The sequence below is a fragment of the Lithobates pipiens genome, unplaced genomic scaffold, assembly GCF_037356315.1.
Source record: "Lithobates pipiens isolate NorthernLeopardFrog02 unplaced genomic scaffold, aLitPip1_a1.2 Scaffold_28, whole genome shotgun sequence".
NCBI lineage: Eukaryota > Metazoa > Chordata > Amphibia > Anura > Ranidae > Lithobates > Lithobates pipiens.
Genome location: NW_027507789.1, coordinates 147,299,933 through 147,325,882, shown reverse-complemented (window position 1 = coordinate 147,325,882; position 25,950 = coordinate 147,299,933). Strand labels below are relative to the sequence as shown.

General features: G+C 43.4%; 1 protein-coding gene across 3 annotated transcripts in view; it reads right to left on the bottom strand.

Annotated features, from left to right (window-relative positions):
* Window positions 1-473: 473 nt before the first annotated feature.
* ITGB4 (integrin subunit beta 4) overlaps window positions 474-25,950 on the bottom strand; it is a 126,248-nt gene continuing 100,771 nt past the window's right edge. Inside the window, exons 30-43 of one of the 3 annotated variants that reach the window (XM_077459677.1) lie at window positions 25,094-25,274; window positions 24,831-24,968; window positions 21,954-22,136; window positions 21,056-21,187; window positions 20,567-20,794; window positions 15,503-15,667; window positions 12,524-12,664; window positions 8,769-8,885; window positions 8,533-8,682; window positions 8,034-8,222; window positions 6,866-7,021; window positions 6,121-6,285; window positions 4,165-4,281; window positions 474-1,738 (exon numbers count right to left, since the gene is read on the bottom strand). In XM_077459677.1, the coding sequence (XP_077315803.1) occupies window positions 1,599-1,738; window positions 4,165-4,281; window positions 6,121-6,285; window positions 6,866-7,021; window positions 8,034-8,222; window positions 8,533-8,682; window positions 8,769-8,885; window positions 12,524-12,664; window positions 15,503-15,667; window positions 20,567-20,794; window positions 21,056-21,187; window positions 21,954-22,136; window positions 24,831-24,968; window positions 25,094-25,274 (2,202 nt within the window). In that variant the 3' untranslated portion in view covers window positions 474-1,598. The remainder of the gene's footprint in view (window positions 1,739-4,164; window positions 4,282-6,120; window positions 6,286-6,865; window positions 7,022-8,033; window positions 8,223-8,532; window positions 8,683-8,768; window positions 8,886-12,523; window positions 12,665-15,502; window positions 15,668-20,566; window positions 20,795-21,055; window positions 21,188-21,953; window positions 22,137-24,830; window positions 24,969-25,093; window positions 25,275-25,950) is intronic. The other 2 variants (XM_077459678.1, XM_077459679.1) reach the window with 2 other exon arrangements.

Below are 25,950 nucleotides of genomic sequence, written 5' to 3'. Positions count from 1 at the left end.
ACCAAAACCATTTCTTTGACATGCATATCTAATCAGTCAGGACCTTCCATTGCTACTAAATCTATAGGAGATTGCACAATATATTTGTAATGGGTGCAGTTTTTTGTAGTACTGAGTTTCTATCTCTACAGCCAAGCCTTCTATGCTCATGGGCCCAGCAGGTAAGTAGTCACATGCCAGTCACATGCCAGTTACTAGAATAATTTGGGGTTATGGGAGGAGACCAGAGTACCTATGATCTGTGAGGAAGCATACATACAGTTAATGGGGTCCCCATAGCTCTAACAGTCAGGCATATGTGGAAGAATGAATACATATCAGGACGTGTACACGCAAGTTCTATGATAAGAACATCATAGCTATCAGTGGGGAGGGTTTGTACAGATGCAACCTGGCTTCCAGTGACACCTGATGGACCTTAAGGCAGGAGTTCAGCTTTAATAGGTTATATTCATTGGTTTAGAAAGCTCTGCTATTTGAAAGAGTTTTTATTTAGAGTTCTTTAAGGACCTCTGGTAATGTTTCTAAACATTTTGGACCCTCTCAGTTGAATAACTCTTTTCCTTCTAAAATGTCTCCACTTTGTAATACTGTCCTTACATTACAGCTTTAGACAACCCCATACACCTATCCCATTACTGACCCCCCCATTAAGCATAGTGGGCCAGTACAAAGGTCCCTTCTACAGCACCCAGTACACTTGAAATTACAGTTTCATCCATTTCCATAATCAAACCCATTACCGACCCCAGGACTGTACTAAGGTCCTCTCTACAGCATCCAGTATACCTGACATTACTGTTTCATCCATCCCCATACACCTAGTCTATTATTGACCCACTTTACCCATAGTGGGCCAGTACAAAGGTCCACTCTACAACATCCAGTACACCTGACATTACAGCCTCATCCATCTTCATACATCTAGCCCATTACGGACTCTAGGACAGTACTAAGGTCCCCTACAACATCCAGTATACCTGAAAATACAGCCTCATCCACCCCCATACACCTATCCCATTACCGACCCCAGGACAGTACTAAGGCCCTCTACAACATCCAGTATATCCAACATTACAGCCTCATTCACCCCCATACACCTATCATATTACTCATAGTGAGCCTGTACCAAGGTTCATCCAGTACATGTCATACAGACATAGAATCCCTTTCTGCTGCATATTTTGTAATAAAAAAGTTATATACAAATCATAAAAAAGATAATTAAATAAAGTTTGGTTAAAGCATACCATGGAGCGCAGGATGCTGGGATGGCCTTTTACAATGGATTCCTCCCCGTCAAAGTAAAATCATTTTAGCATTGTGTTATGAAGCGGAGTTCAGACATTAAAATTGTCACCCCTTTGGTACCTTGGCTAGCACCTGCGTCAGTATACACCTGTCATCTCTTCATCCTCTACATTGTCCTGTCTTAGTTTTGACTTCTAAGGAAAACGTTCAGAATCTCCCAAATGGGATTACACATAGAAGCACAAAAGCAACTCCCATGACGTAAAGAGGGAGTCATAGCGATGCTCCATATATAAATGGCACCCAAGCGCGGCGTATTGTCCGGTGACGGCAGCATGGCGTATCTTTTAGGCTTCATAGAACTGGCGCTCCACCTGTCTACTGAGGGATCCTCCTTGCATCATTGTTCGTGTGACGTACTCTTTGGTGACCTGTTGTGTGACCGTGCCCGAGCTTTCCATGCGGTGGGTGGCAACAGACTTGCCATCTGTAGGTGGAAATGGGAAGAGTAAATATCATTGGTCAAACCTGATATGCAGGTCAACAACACAGATGTACATGGGATTTACTGAGAGATCATGATATCAAGATGTTGAATGTGAAAGGTCATGTAAAAAGAGCTGCCATTGCTGACCTTCCAGCTTCATTACTTTGAGTAACCAACCCAGAATCATATGCAGATCATATGAGATTTTTTTCGGCTGCAGATTATGTTTTGCGTGTAATAGACTCCCACCAAAAATGCAAGTATTGCATTTTTGATGTGTTTTTACATGCGTTTTGCATGTTGTGTTTTTTTTTTCTCTTTACCAGTGTATAGCTGGTTGCTAAGGAGTGGGCCAGGAAGCCGGCCGCCACATCCTTAACAACCAATGAGTCATTAGCTGTCAGCAGGCTTCCCCGCTGACAGTTGAACGTAAAAACAATAATTGCCAGTCAAAAATAAATAAATCAAGAAAAACGATGTGGGCCCACCCAAACCCCTTCCAAATCCAGCCCAGCAGGTCAGGAAAGGGAGGGGACGAGCGAGTGATGCCCCCACCCCCCTCCTGCTGTAGAGAAAAATATGTTTTTTGATTAATTTACAAAATGGAAAGTGAGTGAACAGAAGAAAAATCAATCAATATTTGGTGCGACTACCCTTTGGCTTCAAACCAGCATCAATTCTTCAAGGTGTGCTTGCACACCATTGATCGGGCAGCGTCAAGGAGTGGTTGGCCAAGGAAACTTAAAGCGGTAGTAAACCGCATCCAAAAAACAAACAAACGGCCCTGGGCAGTTTAAGTCATAATGTGCTAGTATGCATTGCATCCTAGTACATTAGGACAGATTTGCCTGAAAATGAAGCCCTCCAGTGGTGCTCTGTCACCGCTAAAGGCGCTTCCATCTTCACCTGGTCTTCTTTCCGGGTTCACAGGCTTTGGCTATCTGTCTGAGCTGGCAATGACATCACTCTTTAGTCGCTGTTTATGGCACTGCACTGAAGAAACAACACGCTTCCTCCAGAGCACATGCACTGATGTCACCGGCTGCATGTAAAGTTAATATCTCCTAAACAGTGCACGTTTAGGAGATATTTATGGTGCCTATAGGTAAGCCTTATTATAGGTTTACATATAGCTAAAAATCCTGCATGGGAGTTTATTCCCACTTTAATGCAGCAGATGAAAGACACATCATGCTTACTTCCCTTCGTCATCAGAAGATGTTCAAAGGTGCCATCAGTACAGAACTGGGGACAAACAGTGGGACCCAGGTACATCCATCTACTATCTGGAGGAGTCTGGCCAGAAGTGGTCTTCATGGAAGAATTGCGGCCAAAAAGCCATACCTCCGATTTGGAAACAAGGCAAAGAGACTCAACTATACATGAAAACATAGGAACTGGGGTGCAGAAATATGGCAGCAGGTGCTCTAGACTGATGAGTCAAAATTTTGAGTTGGTGAAGGGCTGGAGAATGATACAATAATAAGTGTCTGTAGGCAACAGTTAAGCATGGTGTCGTTGAAAGTTTGGAGCTGCATTTCTGCAAATAGAGTTGGCGATTTGGTCAGGATCAATGGTGTCCTCTGTGCTGAGAAATACAAGCAGATACTTATCCATCATGCCATAACATCAGGGAGGTATGTGATTGGCCCCACATTTATTCTGCAGCAGGACAACAGCACCAAACATACAGCCACTGTCTTTAGAGATAGAAGGATTTGAGGCAACCGACATCCATAGAAGATCTGAGGTTAGTTCTCCTAGATGTTTGGAATAATCTGCTGAGTTCCTTCAAAAACTGCGTGAAAAAGTACCTAGAAGAACTGATGCGGGTTTGAAGGCAAAGGGTGGTCGCATCAAATAGTGATTTGGATTTCTCTTCTGTTCATTTACTTTACATTTTGCTAATTGATCAAAATAAACTATTAACACTTCTATTTCTAAAAACATTCTTCATTTACAACATTCTTTCACACCTGCCTAAAACTTTTGCACAATAATGTACATGACAAAACCTTTAGTAAGGTCGTATTCACAGAGGCATCCCTATCCTGACACCTGTGCAAAGAGCTGTTTCGCCTGCATACAGTGTGCGTTCAGGGACAGCACCCGCGTCGCAACAGACATGGATGGGACTGCCTGCATGAGGATGCACTGAACACCTGTGCATTCTATGTTGGTGAAGACAGCCCTTTGTTGTCTAGGTATGCTCATGTCAATGAGGCCTTAATCAAAAAAAAATTTTTTTTTTAAATGATCAAATTACAGTAACGGATTACATGTTTTACACTTTGGTGATTTAATCCTCTGTCCGTGCAGGTCCAATTTTCTTATGTTTTTTATTATGTACATATTCTGTACAGCACTGACATGTTAGTATTTTTATTGAAACATCCTAAATATGCACCGTTCTAGTGAGATTTTACCTTTGAAGAAAGGCTCTGACATTGTGGAGTGAGTGACATTGGTTTGACTGAATTCTGTTGGGAGATTGAAAACCTCTCGCCGTGTGATCTGCTGTGTACCAAACTGAGAGAAGTTTCCTGTATGAAACAACAACCATTAAACAAGTTAGCATAAGACTGTTTCATGGTACCTAGTTTATTCTATATATTCGGTGGTACATACCTAGAATTTTTAGCAGTATTGTTGTACAAAAGTTGAAAATAAATAAATAAATAAAAAAAAGAAGAAGGTTTCTGAAATTATTCTACATTGCTATGCCAAAGATATAACATTTTTATAAGTAAAAAAAATACCAATTTATCATCACTAGATGGCAGCATACAATGCCTTTTATTACATGATGAGAACATGCACCACCCTTTATCTCCGCTAGATGGCAGCATACACCACCCTATGTACATTTGTACTGTGGACTCTCAAGTGTGCTGTTCTTTACTCATATTCTCCATTAGATTTATTAAACAGCAGCAATTACAGAGTGTTCAAAATCAATGAACAGAGGACACAAATCTGAATAGAACCACTATATACAATATGGTGTATAAACCCACAACAACCAATGAGGCTATGTTTATGATTTAGGCACTAATCTCTAGTCTGGTGGCAGTTAGTTGTAAGCACAGGGTGTTGCCTAGGCTCACCCAAATCACCCTGTGTGGCACAGATTTCCCCTCCGTTTAAACCCCCGATATTTCACCAAAGCCCCCTAACAGAACATAATACAAATAAAAACTACTGACATCGTTGTCTGCCCTACTGACACCAATCTCTGCTCTACAATCTATTAGATTGTAAGCTCTAACAAGCAGGGCCCTCTGATCCCTCCTGTAGTGAATTGTATTGTAACTGTACTGTCTGCCCTCTTGTTGTAAAGCACTGTGCAAACTGTTGATGTTATATAAATTCTGTATAATAATAATACTGACACTGTCCACTGCTCTACTGACACCGACAGTATATAGACACACATATGTGTTTGAGCTTTGAGGTGCACACCCTAATGCAGTAGACTGTGCACATGTATGGTTACTACTAGGGATGCACCGATAAATTTTTATTTATTTTTTTACAATGAATACGAGTATCGATACTTTTTTTTTAGTACTCGCCAATACCAATTACCGATACCTACCGCAACTGTTTTGTTTTCACTTCAGCTGTCGGCAATGGTACAAAGCATTGAAACGTTATTTACAAATGAAATACTTTTTTTTTGTGCACTTTTTCAATGTGAAATGTGTAAATATATGTTAATATATATGTGTAAAAATATTCACTAACAAAGCAAATAATAAAAAAAAACAAAGAAAAAAACAGGAAAATGATAATTAAATGGAGGAGAATAGGGAGTTAATTAAGGCTGATTAGCATAAATTAAGGGTTAATAAGAGGGTAAACAAAGGAACATTTGTTCATCCTGTTGATCTATAGATGAAAAAACAGAAAGATACAAAATGAAACAATGTTTCTTTTTATCTTTAGTGTGGTTAATAAACATTGCTGTCTGCTTCTTTTTTTTTTTTTTTTTTGACAGCTCCAATTACTGAACTTCTTTACCACTTCAGCTGTCAACAGGGGAGACCCACTGACAGTTCAAAGAGCCGAGCCTGAAAGTATGGGTTTCAAGTATTGGTGAATTTGCACGAGTACCAAATACTCAGTATCAGCACCGTTACCGGTACTAGTATCAGTGCAACCCTAGTTGCTACTATTAGCACATGATCATTGCTCTCTGTACTGTCCTATCAGCATGGCTGTAACAGAAGCAGAGGTAGTTCCAGTGCAGAGAGCTAGCATCTTCAGGAGGGGATTGGTAATGGCACCCCCCTGCGTCTCTTAGGAAAGGTTATCTTTAAGGACATGTAAAGTGATGTATATTCCCATAGTATTATAGAAATCGATCGTGTGTTCCTCACCTCCATCCTGAGATTCTATGGTGATGATTCCTTCTCTTTCCGGCCCAAAGCCTTGCGTTGTTTTGGCTTGCACTTTGAACTTGTAGGGCAGATTTTCACTCAGGAAGGGAACGGTCAGCGTAGTCTCAGGCATATCACCTTCCACGTATATATTTCTTGGCTCTCCTAGGAGCAATATAGGACAGTTATTTAGACCGTGGGATGACAGTACTTAGTGTTACTAAACCCACAACAGTAAAATCATTGTGTATATGTAGTAAAGCATGCCTGTTATACTCAATGTGGAACCTAAGGGGTTAATCTTGTATATTGTATAAAAAAGGCTGTTTGATCCTGTCTTTTCTGATCCTCCCCTTCTTTTAGTGTCCCCAATCTGCTGATAGTACAGAGCCTTAGGGGCATTCCGCACATGCTCAGTTTAGTGTGTATTGCTAGAGAGTTTTCTTTCTTTTTTTGGGGGGGGTGAATATGATCTGCTCAGGGTCAACCAGCACTGTCCAGACAGAGGGTCAGGGGTCATGCAGCCTCATAGGACAGTTAGTGCCTGGTTAAAGCTTGTGGGAGTTTTCATTCTCCTCTAATAGAAATCAGAAGACTGCTGATGAGAAAGGGTATTTAGCAGTTTATATTTACTAAAATAATTGAATTTCCATGTTCTGTACTGTGGGAGATGGGATATAGTGAATGCAGGGTCCTGGGTTTAGTAACACTTGAATGTGAAATGATATCTGAATGGAACACTCACCTCCTCCGTGCAGCATTTCACAGGTGACCATGTAACCCAGGATGGTGCCATTAGGTTTCCTTGGTCTCACCCAGCTCAGCTGCAGTGAATCTGGGGTAAGAGCAGTAAATACGAGGGGTCCGGGGGCACTGGGAGTGCTCAGGGTAAAGGGGGATCCTGCCAAGGAGAAGTAGAATTAGCAAACATTGGTAGGTTATTAGTGACATTAAAGTGGGTGGAAACTCACAATAAACGTATGTTACTTTCTGTCTTTTGATCTGTTAAAGTGTTTGTTACCCCAACACTTCATATTCCTGATATGTGTCTGCTGTACCGTGTACTTGTAGGAGAAAGTATCTTGTTCTCTTTGTATTGCTTTCTTTATGTGAAATCCCTGGTGTTCCCTTTAACTATTAAAAACTGACCACACTAAGCAGCAGAGCACTCTGGTATCAGTTCTCTAGCTATGTTGGGAACTTAGTGTACTCTCCTCCAATGATCAGGCTTGTCCTGACACGCCCCTGCTGCACAGCCATTCACTGGCAAGCTCAGTGTGCTGCTGCTTCTCCTCCCCCAGCTCTTATGCAGCTGAGGACAGAGGGAATGTGATCATTTATTTTAAAAAAAGGTATTTATAATGATTTTTTACATCAATGCAAGAAATTTTTGCGTTTCTTTTCTATTTTTAACTGAATGGATTGTTTTACAAGGTGATGGTTTACAACCACTTTAAATATACCATTAAAAGCTGTTTGTTTTATCTGTCTGATAAGTGCAAAAAGATTCTGCCAAAAATTGTATCAGTTGATAACTTCCTGTTCCTTTGCCTGCACTGAATGCCTCTACATGACAAATGTCAGTGCGAGTGGCAGATTCATGTACCTGCTATGGAAACGCAGAGTGTCTATAGGGACCCTATGTCCTCAGTACAGCTGAGCCCCCACCTGCCATTGTAGAAAAGTGTCATTAGGGCTTTGTTGAATTTCCCCCAATATAGTCATACCCCAAGACACAACCTAGAAAACAATATTCCCTGGACTGTGTGAATGGGACTTTGTGAGCACTGTGATTCTATTTTTATTATGCATTTCTTTATCAGCAATGGTCACATCTGTGTATTCCTTTATTCCATGCACTAGGTATTATACAATCATCATAGTTCAACTAATAAACAAATGCTTTTAAGTACCTGGTACGGGGCTGAGAGGACTGTGCGGGTCCACCTGGGACTCTATAGTGATGACACCTTCCCGTTCCGGTCCCCAGCCTTCCTCACTTTGTGCCTTCACCCGGAACATATAGGAATGGTTGGGGAGCAAATCTTCCACCACCACCGAGTTCTCTCTGGGATTCAGAATATCGATGGTCCGAGAATCGCCTGGAAGAAGAATGGGCTTCAATTATATCTGGTCCTATAATATATACTTACAATGTTGTACATCTGATTCTTATTATATATCTAATCCTATAATATACATCTGATCCTGTATTATAAATATATCTGATCCTGTATAGCACATACTGTATAAATGATCTTGTATTATACATACATATGATCCTGTATTATATATCTAATTCTAAAATATATATCTGATTCTGTATTGTACCTACATCTGATCCTGTATTATACAGTATCACCTCACTTCACATTTTAGTAAATCAGGCCTTCTTAATTCAAGTTTACGTACTTCCATTGAGCAGCTGATAGTGAACCTTGTACCCCAGCACTTCTCGTTCACACAGTGGTTCCTGCCAGCTGACCTTTAAGGACGTTGGCCCCAACGCAGAGAACACCAAGCGAGTGGGTGTGTCTGGGATTCCAGGTGAAATGCGGGATTCTAGTGAGACATGAGAAAATGATTACAAAATAGAATTGTGAGAGTTAGGCGTTACGTTATCTGTAGTAGAAGGATACAATGCTCACCCTGTATGGCCACATCCAAACTGCTGAGAGCATCCCGCACATCCTCTGAATGGGTGCGCCCTCTTCCACTCCCCCCCATCAGTGGAGGTAGTCCTAGTCGGCTTTGTCCCGATGCCCCTGTACAGAGTGCCATTGGAAGTCATTAACAGATTCCACAGAAAAGGTACTAACAGGTTTTTTTTGTAAGCCACAAACTTTACATATATATATATTTGGAGGAGTAACTATAAGCTCACTGGCCACAAGCAGAGTGGCACCTCACTCCTCCAGAGCCTTTGAAAAGCAAAGAGGCGCCTCACTTATTCAGAGCCTTTGAGAAAGAGAGCAGCACCTCACTCATTTAGAACTTTTGAGAAGCAGAGCAGCACCTCATTCACGCAGAACCTTTGAGAAGCAGAGCGACACCTCATTCACACAGAACCTTTGAGAAGCAGAGCGACACCTCATTCATGCAGAACCTTTGAGAAGCAGAGCAGCACCTCATTCACGCAGAACCTTTGAGAAGCAGAGCAGCATCTCATTCACGCAGAACCTTTGAGAAGCAGAGCCACACCTCATTCACGCAGAACCTTTGAGAAGCAGAGCGACACCTCATTCACACAGAACCTTTGAGAAGCAGAGCCACACCTCATTCACGCAGAACCTTTGAGAAGCAGAGCGGCATCTCATTAACGCAGAACCTTTGAGAAGCAAAGCGACACTACATTCACACAGAACCATTGAGAAGTAGAGAGACACCTCCCTCATTCAGAACCTTTGAGAAGCAGAGCGACACCTCCCTCATTCAGAACCTTTGAGAAGTAGAGCGACACCTCCCTCATTCAGAACCTTTGAGAAGTAGAGCGACACCTCCCTCATTCAGAACCTTTGAGAAGTAGAGCGACACCTCCCTCATTCAGAACCTTTGAGAAGTAGAGCGACACCTCCCTCATTCAGAACCATTGAGAAGTAGAGCGACACCTCCCTCATTCAGAACCTTTGAGAAGCAGAGCGACACCTCCCTCATTCAGAACCTTTGAGAAGTAGAGCGACACCTCCCTCATTCAGAACCTTTGAGAAGTAGAGCGACACCTCCCTCATTCAGCACCTTTGAGAAGTAGAGCGACACCTCCCTCATTCAGCACCTTTGAGAAGTAGAGCGACACCTCCCTCATTCAGCACCTTTGAGAAGTAGAGCGACACCTCCCTCATTCAGAACCTTTGAGAAGTAGAGCGACACCTCCCTCATTCAGAACCTTTGAGAAGTAGAGCGACACCTCCCTCATTCAGCACCTTTGAGAAGCAGAGCGACACCTCCCTCATTCAGAGCCTTTGAGAAGTAGAACAGCACCTCACTTATTCAGAGCCTTTGAGAAGTAGAACAGCACCTCACTTATTCAGAGCCTTTGAGAAGCCAAGTGGTAGCCTTTGAGAAGCAGAGTGACACCATACCAGGCATGTACTGGCCATTGGGACTACAGGGAGTTTCCCGGTGGGCCGATGGCTCAGTGGGCCGGTTTCTGTGACAAAGTAATAGCTGCGTGGCTCGCCCTCAACTTCATGCAGTGATGTGAGAAAGATGAGAAAAATACAGAGGAGAATAAGTGAAATAATAAAAGAGGTTAGTGAGGACTCCTTATGTTATGCTACTTATGTTTATTTTGCACAATTACGTATAGTTTTATACACTTTCTTGTGCTTGTTTGCAAAATTAAAGTGGGTTGGTCTGGATGAAGTCCAGGGCCAAATTTTTGTCCCAGTCCAGCCCTGCACCATACTAATTCAGAACCTTTGAGAAGCAGAGTGACACCATACTAATTCAGAACCTTTGAGAAGCAGAGTGACACCATACTAATTCAGAACCTTTGAGAAGCAGAGTGACACCATACTAATTCAGAACCTTTGAGAAGCAGAGTGACACCATACTAAGTCAGAGCCTTTGAGAGGCAGAGCAGCACCTCACTCATTCAGAGCCTTTGAGAAGCCAAGTGGTAGTTCACTCATGCAGAGCCTTTGCTAGGCAGAGAGACACCTTACTAACTCAGAGACTTTGAGAGATAAGAGCTGAAGATTCCAGGAGCCACACATCAGAACAAGACCTGCTTTGTGTTGACAAATGTCAGTCTCGGCCTGGACCCCCGCCAGGCCACGCCCCAAACACATTTCACTCTGTCCACTGGAGCTTACTCATGGGGATGGATGGAGAAGTCAGAAACTTTGAGAAGCAGAAAGACACCTTACTAATTCAGAGCCTTTGAGGAGCAGAGTGGCACCTCACTCATTCAGAGCCTTACAGTAGAAGAGCAACACCTCACTCATCCAGAGCCTTTGAGAAGCAAAGCTGCACCCCATTCATTCAGAGTCTTTGAGAGGCAGAGTCATCCATCTCCACAGTAACATGGGTCTATTAGCTAATTGACTTCCACAGGTACCCTTCAGAAGCCATCAAAGCTGGTCCTGGCATTTTTAATGAGCTTCAGAATTGGCAAGATACATATCCTCCACAGTGCTAAGCAGGCACTGGACCCACATGCATAGCAAAGTCCAGGCTGGAGTATAGGTAGTTACAGCAGTGCAAAATTAACCCCTCCTGGCCCAGAGACACAGCAGAAAATTGTCTCTCTGGCTATGAAATGAGAGGCTTCAGCCGAGCATGAGTGTGGGGCATTATTCAGCCAGCAGCTGTGTTAACTCATTCACTATCAGAGAGGACTGCTGTATAGTGCACCAACACAATGGAAGTCATTAGAAATGTACAGCAGACCAATCTGACAGTGTATAAGGGAAAGCAAGCATGCAATGTGCCCAACATAACCTGAAGACTGTGTTGCAGTTTTGGAATGCTCACTTCAACTTCAAGGTGAATATATATTTCTTTGCTAAACCTAGAGTACATTTACTCCATTGTTTTGCACAGATAACCCTTCCAATTAAGTTGCTAAAAGCCTTGGAGCCCTTGTCCTGCTTTTTCCCAACGTATGGGGGAAGATATGCAAGATTTACCGATACTACTTGACGTATAGACCTTTTAGTAATTTCACAGGTCTGTATGATTTGTTTTAACACTTTACCTTGTTTTATTAAAAAGTGGCCCTTGGTGACTCTGCCTAGGCCTGAGAAGTGCAGTCTGGGGAAATTATGTTATCATGTGATACAACTAGGAGGAAGCATTTCCTCAGTCTCCTATCTGTGAGCTATATAGACAGACAAGAATATAAACTCTACTGTACAGGCACCAGGACTGTGTCACATACAGGCCATTGTCTTAGTCTAGGAAGCCTGAAAAAATACTTTGGTACTACATAGTTACATAGTAAGTAAGGTTTAATAAAGACACCAGTCCATCCAGTTCAACCTGAGTGAGTGTCTACAGTTGTCCCTATCCCTGTACATTGCACACTCACATTGGTCCCTACCCTCAAGGTGCCCACAATCCAAGGTCCCCATTCATATGCTAGGGCCAATTGTGGACAGAAGCCAATTAACCTACCAGCATGTCTTTGGAGTGTGGGAGGAAACCCACGCAGGCACGGGGAGAACATGCAAACTCCAGGCAGGTAGTGTCGTGGTTGGGATTCAAACCAGCGACCCTTTTTACTGCTAGGCGAGAGTGCCAACCACTACACCACTGTGCCGCCCTGACTACTACATAAAGCAACACAGTCTTTACCAGGTAGGTTGAATATGACTGATCAGGGTTGAACAATGACAATGGGATTAAGCATCCATGGAAAGCAATGACCAATCAGCATGAGGGTGACACGTTTCCATGGTACCTATCACCATATGTGGCCCTCTACGACTGTCAGGCATGGTTATTGTGTCGCGGAATGCATGGTAACCCTTCACCTTTGCCCCAACAAAGTGTCTACCACGTCTGTCCATTGTGGGAGGCAGGGACCCTCCACCAACCCGTTCTGCATAAAGGGTAGTGAAAAGAAGACTGTAAGTAAGATATAAGACCCAGGAACAGTAGAATGAGAGATGTCACAGTAAGGATGCAGAGCAAAAGACATAGTGGAGATGCAATACAAGTTAAAATTTCAGATTCAGATTTGTATAGGACTAGGAGTCATTTTTAAGTAATTCCCAAAGGAAAATTGATTGGCATCAGTAATTTCTTTTTTTACAGTCAGTACACTCAAATGTGATGGTGATTCCCGATGGATGCGCTCCTGACTTCCTATATATCTTGGATACCCCAGTAATCTCCCTACAACAATTCCTATCCAACTGGAAATTTTGGGTTTTCCCATCTACTTATTCCAGCGCCCCCATTATTCATAATATAAATGAAACAATATGGTGTGGAGCTGCCCCTTGATTCTCGATTACTGGAAGCAAATTATGTCCTGATTAGCTTTGGCACTGAAATTATTCCTGTTTCTGGTTCCCATTGTTTTGTTGTTAGGCATCTATGATTCCCTTTATATTTATATTAACTCTAAACACGTTAAACTGCTGCTGTTCTACCTCCTACTATGCCAAAAGGGCAATTCTCCTTAAATGGAAACTTTCCACCCCCACTTTTACTGTGATTGGTGCTCAGCTATTAGATCTGCACTCCCCATATACCAACTGATATATATGAGCAGAGGCTGCCCAGCCAAATATCATACAATTTGGTCTGCATGGTTGGACTCCAATTGTCAGTCTCTTTCTCTCTTCCCCCGTTCTTCTTTTATGTACCCTTAAAGGCTTTTCCATTCAGATGGACTTTTTATGTCCTGATTTTGTCACTGCAGCAGTATACTTTCTGTGAAGTTCATACATATTCTACCTCTTTGCCTGTATTGCACTAATGTGTGGTACTTCAGCTATGTCTGTATTGTGCTTTTGAATATTTTCAATAAAGTTTTTTACTGTTCAAAAAAAAAAAAAAAAAAGAATCTGAATGGGAGAGTGGGACCACAACATAATGATCACCAGTGGCGGCCCATCCATACCGGGCGCAGGGGCGCCGCCCCACTAATCCATGTTTCCAGCCCCTAATCTACATGCAGGGCGCCGGACGCATGGATTTCAATGGGGTTTATTTTATTTTTTTCAAGCACGTGATTAGGACCTAAGGCTCTAATTGGCTTCAAAAAAGGGTGGGCTGGGGGCGCAGAGCACTGCGCCCTCATCCCACCCAGTTGTGTGAATAGCGAATATTGATTCGCTGTTGTCTTTCCAATTCTCCTCCCGGCCAATCAGGAAGCCGGTCTCAAGACAGATTGGCCAAGAGGAGAAGCAATTATACTGGACACTGAGGGAAGAAGGAGGGAAGCTGCTAAGGACAAAGCTGCCATGAAGCTGGGGACGCAGGGTGAAGCCGCCAAAGAGGCGAGGAGGAGGAGATGCAGGAAGGAGCCTAAGCTCCTAGATGGGTTAAGTACTGGGCTAGTGGGGGGATGGAAGAGTGAGCGACGGACCGCCCCGAGGGGGGGATGGGGTTGGTGACCGGTGTCTTGTTTGCCGCTCCCCCAAAAATATACAGCACCAGCCGCCACTGAGGCCCACAGTGAGTGTGCAGATCCAGAAAGTCAAACAAAAATATCTCAACAAAAGAGTTCACGTGAGGTATACAGCTGATCACAGATCGGGGTAAAGAGCCAATCAGCGGCTTTTTACCATGTGATCAGCTGTGTCCAATCAAAGCTGATTACAATGTAAATACACTTGCCAGTTATCTGCAGTCCTTTCCTCATGCTTGCACGCCATGAGGAGAGGAGAGAGCCGGTAACTGGCTTGAGGGGAAAGGGACCATCTACACTGATCATCAGTGTCCATCAGTGCTGCCTATCAGTGGCCATCAGTGATGCCAATCAGTGCCATCTCATCAGTGCCCATCAGTGCAGCCTATCATTGCCATCTACCAGTGCCGCCTCATCAGTGCCCATTGGTGCCATCTATCAGCGGCCATCAGTGACCCCCTATCAGTGACCACTATCAGTGCTTCCTCATCAGTGCAGCACATTAGTGCTGCCTATCATTGCCCATCAGTGCAACCTCATTAGCACACATCAGTGAAGGAGAAAAATGACATGTTTGGAAAATTTTATAAAAGAAACAAAGAAACCGTCTTTTTTTTTTTTCAAAATTTTATAACAGAAACTAAGACTTGAAGATTTTTGGTCTTTTTTTTATTTGTTTAGCAAAAAAAAAAAACCCAGTGGTGATTAAATACCACCAAAAGAAAGCTCTCTTTGTGTGGAAAAAATGATAAAAATGTAATATGGGTACAGTGCTGCATGAACACACAATTATCATTCAAAGTGCAACAGCACTGAAAATTGGCCTGGGCAGGAGCGGGGGAAAAGTGCCCAGTAGGCAAGTGGTTGAAGTACTTTTAATGCTTGTTCAGAATATGTAAATACTTTTTATGTGCATAATTTGGGCACAAGTTCATGTTAAAAATGTCTTCCATCTATTTTACTGGCCATTAATTACTACCAAACAAAAGTTATTATTTGAGTCCTGGGATAAAACCTCCAGTATTTTTTGTTCCAGAATTAATACACTTGGGTGTTATGCATTATTCACATTTTTAATAGGCATACACTTTTCTCCACTATGACTGGCAGAGTTCGGAATATGGAAGAGTAAATGAATGCAATAGATGTCAAGCATTGAGAAAGTAATGATTTCAGTTGACAACACGTACAGTATACAGGTTGCACTAGAAAGGAGAATGGATGAAAATGGTATAAAGTAAATGTAAAAGAAGAGGACAAAAAGGAAATCATAGGCCTTAGTAATGGTATATTACTTACCATGTCCTGAAATGACAGCTGTGTGCTGAGAACTGGTACTGCCAAACCTGTATGTTTCTTGGTGCACGCTAGGATTGAGTTGTTGGTAGCCAAGAGTTCCTGTACGAGTCAGGCTGCTTACGGATCCGGGGAAAGAAAAGTCCATGCGCCCATTAAGGAATTGTTCTAAAATAACAGAGAAGGAATTTAATGATGTGTGCTTCATCAAAGTCTTAGGACATCTATGTGTCATAACACAGATTATTGCATATACACAGGTCAGCCATTGTTTTAAAGGGTGATAGTTCAAATTTGTGTGATGCATTATAGTGTGTTGTCTGTTGATGTATTAAAGTGTGTTATGGGGCCCATTGATGTCAATGGCAGCACATGAAAATCTGCATTAATGCAGGTTGATGACGCATGTAATAAAAAGGATGAACACAGAAAGGGATGAACCCAGTCTAAGTTTTGTTTGAATATTGCTTAATTACTCCCAGATAGTCTGTACACACTCCTATCATGAATATTTCTTCACTGTTTGGGTACATTTGGGAAATAGGGAATAGAATTGTATCCAACTTAATGACATAGCATTACTTCCATGGCATTTCTGTACACTAATGATACAAAATTCCCCCATGGTTGTCATGGTTACAAGTTTTGTCCAATATATGGCCAAGTGTTGCAACATAAAGATAATGGCTTTTGTAACAATTACAGTATATATGCTACACCAACTCCCAGTCTTCACCATGTGAGGCACTCTCTCCCCCAATGGGGTTTGAACTCACCAGAAAGTTGAAAAAAGCAAGCCTTAATCAAACAATTCCTTCGGTCAGACTCCCATCATCCTCTTAGAAGGCAGGCAAATTTTGTACTCCTTTAGCTGGAAGGGATCCATGATGATGAGCGGCGAGACTTCACACGGGGCAGCCAGGAACTCCAGGAGTTCCTGGCTGCACCATGGGAAGTCTCCTAAAATCTTGTGAAGTCTCACCGCTCATCGTCGTGGATCCCTTCCAGCTCCAGGAGTACAACATTTTCCTGCCTTCTAAGATGATGATGGGAGTCTGACCGAAGGAATTGTTTGATTAAGGCTTTCTTTTTTCAACTATTTGGCGAGTTCAAACCTCATTGGGGGAGAGAGTGCCTCACATGGTGAAGACTGGGAGTTGGTGTAGGGTGCACATACAATCCATTGCCTAGGATCACCTATTATTTTGCCGCATACACACGAGCGGACTTCTCGTCGGACTGAACTCTGAAGAACTTTTCAATGGAGTTTGGCCGAAACGGACTTGACTACACACGATCACACCAAAGTCTGATCGTTTAGAACACGACGTACGACGGGACTAGAAAAAGGAAATTTAATAGCCAATAGCTGTCTTTTGTGTCGTTTTTGTGATTGGTGCTCAGCTATTAGATCTGTACTCCCCATATACCAACTGACATATATGAGCAGAGGCTGCACCAGCCAAATATAATACAATTTGGTCTGCATGGTTGGACTCCAATTGACTGTCCAATGTGACCACAACATAATGACCACCAGTGGCGGCCCATCCATACAGGGCGCAGGGGCGCCGCCCCCCTAATCCATGCGTCCTGCCCCTAATCTACATGCAGGGCGCCTGGACGCATGGATTTCAATGGGTTTATTTTATTTTTTTCAAGCATATGATTAGGATCTGAGGCTCTAATTGGCTTCAAAAAAGGGTGGGCTGGGGGCGCAGAGCACTGCACCCTCAGCCCACCTAGTTGTGTGACAACAGCGACTCAATCTTCGCTATTGTCTTCCCAATTCTCCTCCCGGCCAATCAGGAAGCTGGTCTTAAAACCCGATTGGCCGAGAGGAGAAGCAATTATATTGGCCGCTGTGGGAAGAAGGAGGGAAGCTGCCAAGGACAAAGCTGCCATGAAGCCGGGGACGCAGGGTGAAGCCGCCAAAGAGGTGAGGAGGAGGAGATGCAGGAAGGAGCCTAAGCTCCTAGATGGGTTAAGTACTAGGCTGGTGGGGGGACGGAAGAGCGAGGGACGGACCGTCCCGAGAGGGGGGATGGGGTTGGTGACCGGTGTCTTGTTTGCCGCTCCCCCAAAAATATACAGCACCAGCTGCCACTGAGGCCCACAGTGAGTGTGCAGAGCCAGAAAGTCAAACAAAAATATCTCAACAAAAGAGTTCACGTGAGGTATACAGCTGATCACAGATCGGGGTAAAGAGCCAATCAGCGAGAGTACCTGTCACTGCCTATAACTGTCACAAGGGATGTTTATATTCCTTCTGACAGCAATAAAAGTGATCAGAATTTTTTTTAAAGGGACAGTGTAAAAATAGAAAGATAAAATAAAATAACATTTAAAGCGCCACATCCCTCCAGGATTACACAGCTGGGGGGGCTTGGGCTGTGTAATGTGCAGGGGGAGGCTGTGTAATATGCAGGGGGAGGCTGTGTAATATGCAGGGGGAGGCTGTGTAATATGCAGGGGGAGCTGTGTAATGTAAAGGGGTCCAGAGGTGCAGGCCTGTGTAATGTAAAGGGGTCCAGAGGTGTGGGCCTGTGTAATGTAAAGGGGTCCAGAGGTGTGGGCCTGTGTAATGTAAAGGGGTCCAGAGGTGCAGAGGCTGTATAATGTAAAGGGGTCCAGAGTTCATTCATTAGCAGGTGAATGCGGCACAGCTGGGGGGGCTTGGGCTGTGTAATATGCAGGGGGAGGCTGTGTAATATGCAGGGGGAGGCTGTGTAATATGCAGGAGGAGCTGTGTAATGTAAAGGGGTCCAGAGGTGCGGGCCTGTGTAATGTAAAGGGGTCCAGAAGTGCAGGGGGCTGTGTAATGTAAAGGGGGCCAGAGGTGCAGAGGCTGTATAATGTAAAGGGGTCCAGAGTTCATTCATTAGCAGGTGAATGCGGCCCTCCATGCATTCGCATACATTGAATCCGGCCCTTAAGTGGAAAAAGGTTGCTGACCCCTGCTGTAAACCATAGCCTAGCAAGGAAAAGACATGATCATCCACCATATTTCAAGAAATTATTATACTGCATGACAAAAATTCCCACGCCTGTATCATTTTTGGAGTTGTATGAATGTCCATACCCCTCTATCTCACTGCTACTGTTCTGCTAATGCTGTTTAAATTAGTCAAATTTGAAATAAAAACTGTTCTCTTAAAACGTTTGATTTTTCATAACTTTCTTGTCCACATAGGGCAGAAAAGCCACAAAATGTATTTTCTTCATGCAGTATAAGCTGAAATGGGTATATGTAAAACAATATACAATATATGGCTAAAATATGTGTATATCTGACTACCCTGCCTATACAAGTCTGTTGGACATCCCAATCCAAAACCATTTGCATTAAAATTGAGTCCTATTCCATGTCCCCTCACAGCGAAAACAGTCTCAACTCTTCAGGGAAGGCTTTGAAGAAGATTTTGGAGTGTGTCCGTAAGAACTATGCCCAAAAAGAGCATTTGTCGGGTCAGTTACTGATGTTGGATGAGAAGTCCTGACTCAGAATCAGGATCAGGATTCCAATTCTACCTGGAGGCGTTCAGTTGGGTTAAAGTTAGGACTCTGTGCAGCCCACTAGAGCTCCTCACAAATCATGTTTTTATGGAGCCATCTTTGTGCACAGGAAAACAGTCATTCAGTGTCACTAGTTTGGAAGTGCAGAAGAGTCTTAAATGTCTTAGCATGCTGTAGTGTTAACAGCATCTTTCACTGGAAACACCTAACTCGATGATTTGGAGGGATGTCCGTACACATTTGGTCGCACAATAGTGGAAGAGTATTAGTTAGGTGTTGACATATATTTGGCCATATATTTGTAGCGCCCTGGGGTTAAGTCAGGGAGCTCCTTGCCAAATTCCTTGTCAGGAGTAGCTACTGTAAATAATTACTAGGGATCCATTGACTTATCCCTAAGTTTGGCCTGGTTGTACTTTCCTCTTCTACCACCAGGTGGCCGGCGACTTGGAGGTATTGTATTTAGAGGGACAACTCCAATTCAGGTTATGGGTATATGGGGTATCTCAGCCAATGGGCAGGGATTTTGTTGAATCCCTTGGCCTGCTGGGAGAGCCTATATATTTGGGTGAGGTCAGGTGATCCAGGGTCTTGTGTGCCACCCAGACCACCGTCTAGGTGGACATGTGTCATCTGCCCCGGGCTGCTAGGCCAGAGATTGGGCCTATCCCGGGGCCATCAGCCAGAGTAAAAGGGCAGCGCAGGGTTGGGACTGCAACTTGCAGTCCAACCAAAAGTGCCAGTTCTGCCAGCCGGACAACCTGTCATGTTCAGAGGTAAAAGGGAAACCTTTACCAAGGACCACAGTGAGTAACTGATGCAAGTACCGGAGCAGTATTCTCAGCGAACAGGCACGGCGGAGAATCGGGAAACTTCAGGTGGTGATCAAGTTAGGGACCCAACCAGCAGAGGTGACACTTGCAGAGCAGCCTTGTGGGCCAAGCTAGAGACTAAGCCGGTCTCTAACTGTTACTTTGAGTTAGAAACTGTTTAAGTACTGTTACCATAGGAGATAGCAATCCTGTACGTGCAGACGTGGCCCCTTGCTGGGGCCTTTCCCTGTACGGCTGTCCTTCTATTGAAGTCTAGGGGTCTGGAATTTGAAATGGCAACTACTTAAGGGTGTCCTGGCCCTAACCTGCTTTTCCTTGCAAAATATAAAAAGGACTCAATAAATAAAACCCCCGTTACATCCAAAAAGTGTCTGGTGCCCGTTGACTTTTACCACCTTTGCACCCACTATGCCTCACAACCCACAACATATCGAAGGAATTCAGCTAACTTTGGGGTTGAAGGTTCGCATTAGACTGGGTGAGGTCAGAGATTCTGCTACATAGTGTATATTGTTTTATGTACTGTATGTATGCAGTGTACATTAGCATAAGCAGAAAAGTATTTCCAGAACAGAAGTTCAGCTGATAGTCCCAATATCCATGAATTAAGTCACCATACTGATTACAAGTGCAGACAAGACAATCATGCAACTGCAGGCTGTTAGCAGTTTACACTGATGGGAGGGGGGGTAAGGGAAGGGAGGAAAACATACAATACCTGACACCCCCGCCATCATGGTGTTATCTTCTGCTGTTGCTGGAGCACGCATGGTCCCTCTCCTCACCAAGGAACTGCCACTGTCCACTTGGTCCTGGAGGCTCTCTGTGTCGGTGGACATAGCACTGCTGACGGACAGTCGTGGGATGACCTCTTCAGGGAGCTTCCATGTGATGTGACGTAGATCCAGTCCTGAGCCCAGGAGGGGAATGTACTTCCAGCGCCGGCCTTCAAGGGACAGGGGTGACTTAGATGGGGGCAAACATTTAAAGGAAAAGGGTGGGTGGGAAATATAAATTGTAAGCAGAGGGGACAGTGTGTTGCTAACAGCCGGCAGACTGAGACTGCACTATGTAACTAAAACCTGTTGTCTGGTCTTTATGAAGTAGAATTAATGAGACAACATCAGCAGCAGGCAGGTCTGGACTGGACTGTTATAAATATCCACCCTTCCCACTAAGCTATATGTCATTATAGGTATCTACTTACCTGATTCATCAGACACACTGGGTCTCTTGCTTCCCACTGGAGATCGCAGCACATCTGTACTGTACATGAGATAGCTGTCATAATCCTCTCCACCCTCTGCGTCAATAATTGGAACATCCGGAATAATAGGAACTGCAAGTAACAGCAGTGAGAGTTACAAAAGCAGTTCACAAAAAACTTTCAGTAAGTATTTTTGAATTAAAGTACCACCAAATGTACCAATATGAAAAGGAAACTGTAGGCAGGTCTCCTATCCTGTCAGACAGTACTGTGTGATGGGTACTGTAAATGTAAGAACCACATCAACAGAAATACAAATAATCTGACAGGTAAAATTTCTTATGCATTTAGCCGTTTGGTGTTTTGCTTAGTACCGGTGTTTTATATGGAGTATGCTTTGTACTATTAATTTGTAATGACAAAATTCCCAGATAACTGTGGGTAGCTAAAGGTACAGCACCACACGCACTACCTGTCTTGAGGCACTGGTTTGAGTCATTGAAATGCAAATCAACCTGTATTTGTACATTTCAACTTGCCCTATTGAATTCAATAAACAATTGGATCTTAAATCAAAGAAGCAAATACTGAGCCTGGAAAACATGAAAGATGCCTACAGCACCACCTGCTGGCTCAAATATGCTCACTTTAAAAATACAATGTCATATTTACCCAACTTAAAAAGAAAACTTTCAAAATGTTTTTTTTTCTTATTCCTACCACAATAAATAAAGAAATAAAATACTGAACCACTATATATTTTCTTCAAGCCGCTCACGTCTAACAGTGTCATGTGTGGTAGCCTCAACCTCTCAAATGCTGCAATACTATTACACAAGATTGTAACCGTTGTATTGTGTAGTGTGACATTGATCACATCAGCTTTGAATGTACTCACTGGACATTGGACGAGTTGGTTGCGTTGCAAGGTTCATGGAAGCCTCTCTCTCTGGTCCCCAGCCAGCGCTATTACAGGCTTTCACAGTGTATCTGTATGGCTGAGACTCTCGTAGATTCTCTATGAGTACCATTCGCTTCTTCGGACCATTGAGCTGAACTTTCTTCATGGGTCCGATGGGTTCTGACCAAAATACAAAGTATTAGTATACAGTATATAAACACTGCTCAAAAAAATTAAAGGAACACTTTTTAAACAGAGCATAGCATCAAGTAAATTAAACTCACGGGGTATTGATCTGGTCAGTTAAGTAGCAGAGGGGGTTTCAGCTGCTTTGGTGTTAATGAAATTAACAACAGGTGCACTAGATGGGCAACAATGAGACAACCTCCAAAACAGCAATGGTTTTACAGGTGGAATCCAATTAAATTTTTTTCCCTACTCATCTTTTCGGATTGTTTTTCTCTAGTTTTGCCTTTGGCTAGGGTCAGTGTCACTACTGGTAGCATGGGGCGATACCTAGACCCTATAGAGGTTGCACAGGCAGTCCAACTCCTCCAGGATGGCACATTAATATGTGCCATTGCCAGAAGGTTTGCTGTGTCTCCCAGCACAGTCTCAAGAGCATAGAGTCAGTTCCAGGAGACAGACAGTTACTCTAGGAGAGCTGGACAGGGCCATAGAAGGTCCTTAACCCATAAGCAGGACCGGTATCTGCTCCTTTGGGCAAGGAGGAACATGATGAGCACTGCCAGAGCCTACAAATTGACTTCCAGCAAGCCACTGGTGTGAATGTCTCTGACCAATCAGAAACAGACTTCATGAGGGTGGCCTGAGGGGCTGACATCCCTTAGTGTGCCCTGTGTTCACTACCTAGCACCGTGGAGCTCAAGTCACATTTGCCATTGAACACCAGAATTGGCAGTTCCCAGCACTGGCACCCTGTTCTTTTTACAGATGAGAGCAGGTTCACCCTGAGCACATGTGATAGATATGAAAGGATCTGGAGAAGCTGTGGAGAGCGTTATGCTGCCTGTAACATTGTTCAGCGTGACCAGTTTGGTGGTGGGTCAGTGATGGTCTGGGGAGGTATATCCATGGAGGAACACACAGACTTCTACAGGCTAGACAATGGTACCCTAACCACCATTAGGTAACGGGATGAAATCCTTGGACCTATTGTCCGACCCTATGCTGGTGCAGTGTGTCCTGGGTTCCTCCTGGTGCATGACAATGCCTGTCCTCATGTGGCGAGAGTATGCAGCCAGTTTCTGGAGCATGAAGGACCTGATATCATTGAATAGCCCCCGCACTCGCCTGACCTAAATCCAATAGAACACCTCTGGGACATTATCTTTTGGTCCATCTGACGCCTCCAGTTTGCACCTCAGTGTCTTCAGGAGCTCAGCGATGCCCTGGTCCAGATCTGGGAGGAAATAACCCAGGACACCATCCATCGTCTCATTAGGACCATGCCCTGATGTTGTCAGGCATGCATACAAGCACGTTTGAGTACCATTTTGAGTCGCTGCAATGAAATTTCAGCAAAATGAACTAGCCTGCGGCATAATTTTTCCACTTTCATTTTCAGGTTGTCTTTTAATTCAACCCTCTGTAGGTTGATAATTTTAATTTCCATCAAACTATGAGGCATCCTTTCGTTTCTAACACCCATTACCCAGTCAATATCAGTATAGATATTTAGCATGACAATTTTTACCCCATTAAGATCTGATGTGTTTTAAAAAGTTTATATTATAAATATATATATATATATATATATATATATATATATATATATATCACACACACATACACATACATACACACACACTGATATGCATAATGTGATGTTCTTTAGTGAAGCTGATGAGTCGTTTCTAGGGTCCTTGACTCTGCACCAACGTCTACCAGTTCCTTTCTAAAATATATCAAAGGGTGCTGGTGAGGAAGGTCAGTGTTAGGGTTAAGATGAAGGTTAATGAGAGGACTAGATTAAGTTTTAGGGGGTTAGAAGAGGAGGGCTTTTGGGGAGAGATCATGAGTCCCGGGGGGAGACTGAAATACACAGTTTTGCAGCTCAGAAAACCTAGACCTGCCAACTAAAAGAGTGGGGAAAACTATTGCCTTACTTCATCTAGCAATTGAGTTTTAATTAGATCCAGGGTGGGTGAGGTGACCTGTAAGTGAGCAGTGCCCTATTCCAGCGATTCTTAACCCCAGTCCTCAAGTACCCCCCGAGGGGCCATGTTTTCAGGTTTTCCTTTACTTTACACAGCTGCTTTAAATCAATATCAATGACAAGGTATTGATAAGAGCTATTTTATCTAAGGGAAGTTCCTAAAACATGGCCCATCGGGGCTGGAGGACTGAGGTTGAGAACCACTGCCCTATTCCACCCACAAAAATACACAATACTGTGTAGGGGAGATACAATGAGGACCTGGCTGGCTTGTAGTGGAACGCAGGGTAGTAGGCTATACACAATAATGGATTACTGAAATGTATGAACATGATCTGTGGGTGGCTATGTGACTCTCCAGTGGCTCTTTCACTTTAGGCCATGACTGCAGCTGCCTATACAGAAATACAAGGTCTCATTTGACATTACATAACATACTTAACCTGAGAAACTATATCTATGTAACTTATGCCTTCAACCAAATCACCAGTGTAAATCTTACATATATTTTTATACATACGTAAAGATGGGCACACTTATACCTATACCCACTATTACTGTGTTCCCCAATCAACTGTCTCAATAGGACAACCTCTATGCTGAACAGAAAATATGGTTCACCTGTCTACAGCTACATAAAGAATATAAATAAAGACAGAAGACAGTAAGTAGATAAATAATTGGCAAACACTCACGATTATCCTCATTGACCATGCCGTAGTTAACTTCATATGCTGTGATATTGCCATTGGTCTCTGCAGGCTCTGCCCAGCTCAGCTGTGTCACGGTGCTGGAAATTACATTAAAAGCCAGCCGGCCTGGTTCACTTGGAACTGTGGAAGATAAAAGTTGATGGGGAATGAGCTTATTCACAAGCAAGCAGTAATCTCCATAATTTCTCATGAAACAGAAAGACCCTTTTCAGAAAAAAAACCTTAAACACAGTAATAATGCTTACCATCCTCAGGGGTCTGGCATGTCACAATATCTGAATAAGGCCCCTCCTCCTGCATATTGTAGGCACACACTCGCATCTCATAGTCACAGTATGGGTACAGATTGACTAGATCGGCTGTAGGTACCTTTGTGTCCATAACAGTAGCATCTGACTCGGAGTCTCCTTGAATCCAGTACCGCACCTAGACAAAGATCACCATAATCATAGATTCTGTTTTCTAGGAGGCAAACTAATATTCCAACATAAATAACAATGGTTGGAAGGTGAACCATGAGGGTAACTATATAGTGCAAGAGCAAGGTAAAGCCACCTTCCAATCTTTAGCTACAGCCATTTTTCTTTAATTTGCTTTTGTTTGCATTCCTTGGTGAGATTCTCTTTACTTCCTATCTCACACACAGAACAGAAAGTAGTGAAAATCTCTCCAAAGTGTGAGTAAATCACCCCCTTGAACAGGTGTATGCCATTTAAAGATTTACCAAAATTATTAACAGATCCAGAGACATGGTTGGTTGAGGTTATGTGCAAAACAAGTTTTCTGTCGAAGTTTAACCTCACCTTCTCTCACTTCTCAAGCCTTCCCATTAATCAGGTTGATCCCCCCCATCACCTTAAAGCAGGGATATGCAATTAGCGGACCTCCAGCTGTTGCAGAACTACAATTCCCATGAGGCATAGCAAGACTCTGACATCCACAAGCCTGATACCCAGAGGCTGAGGCATGATGGGACTTGTAGTTTTGCAAGAGCTGGAGGTCCGCTAATTGCATATCCCTGCCTTAAAGGATCAATAGAGAGGCTATCACCAGATGAGTAGTCACAGTTTAGCTCTGCAAAACTAGTCCACCTCTGTTCTGG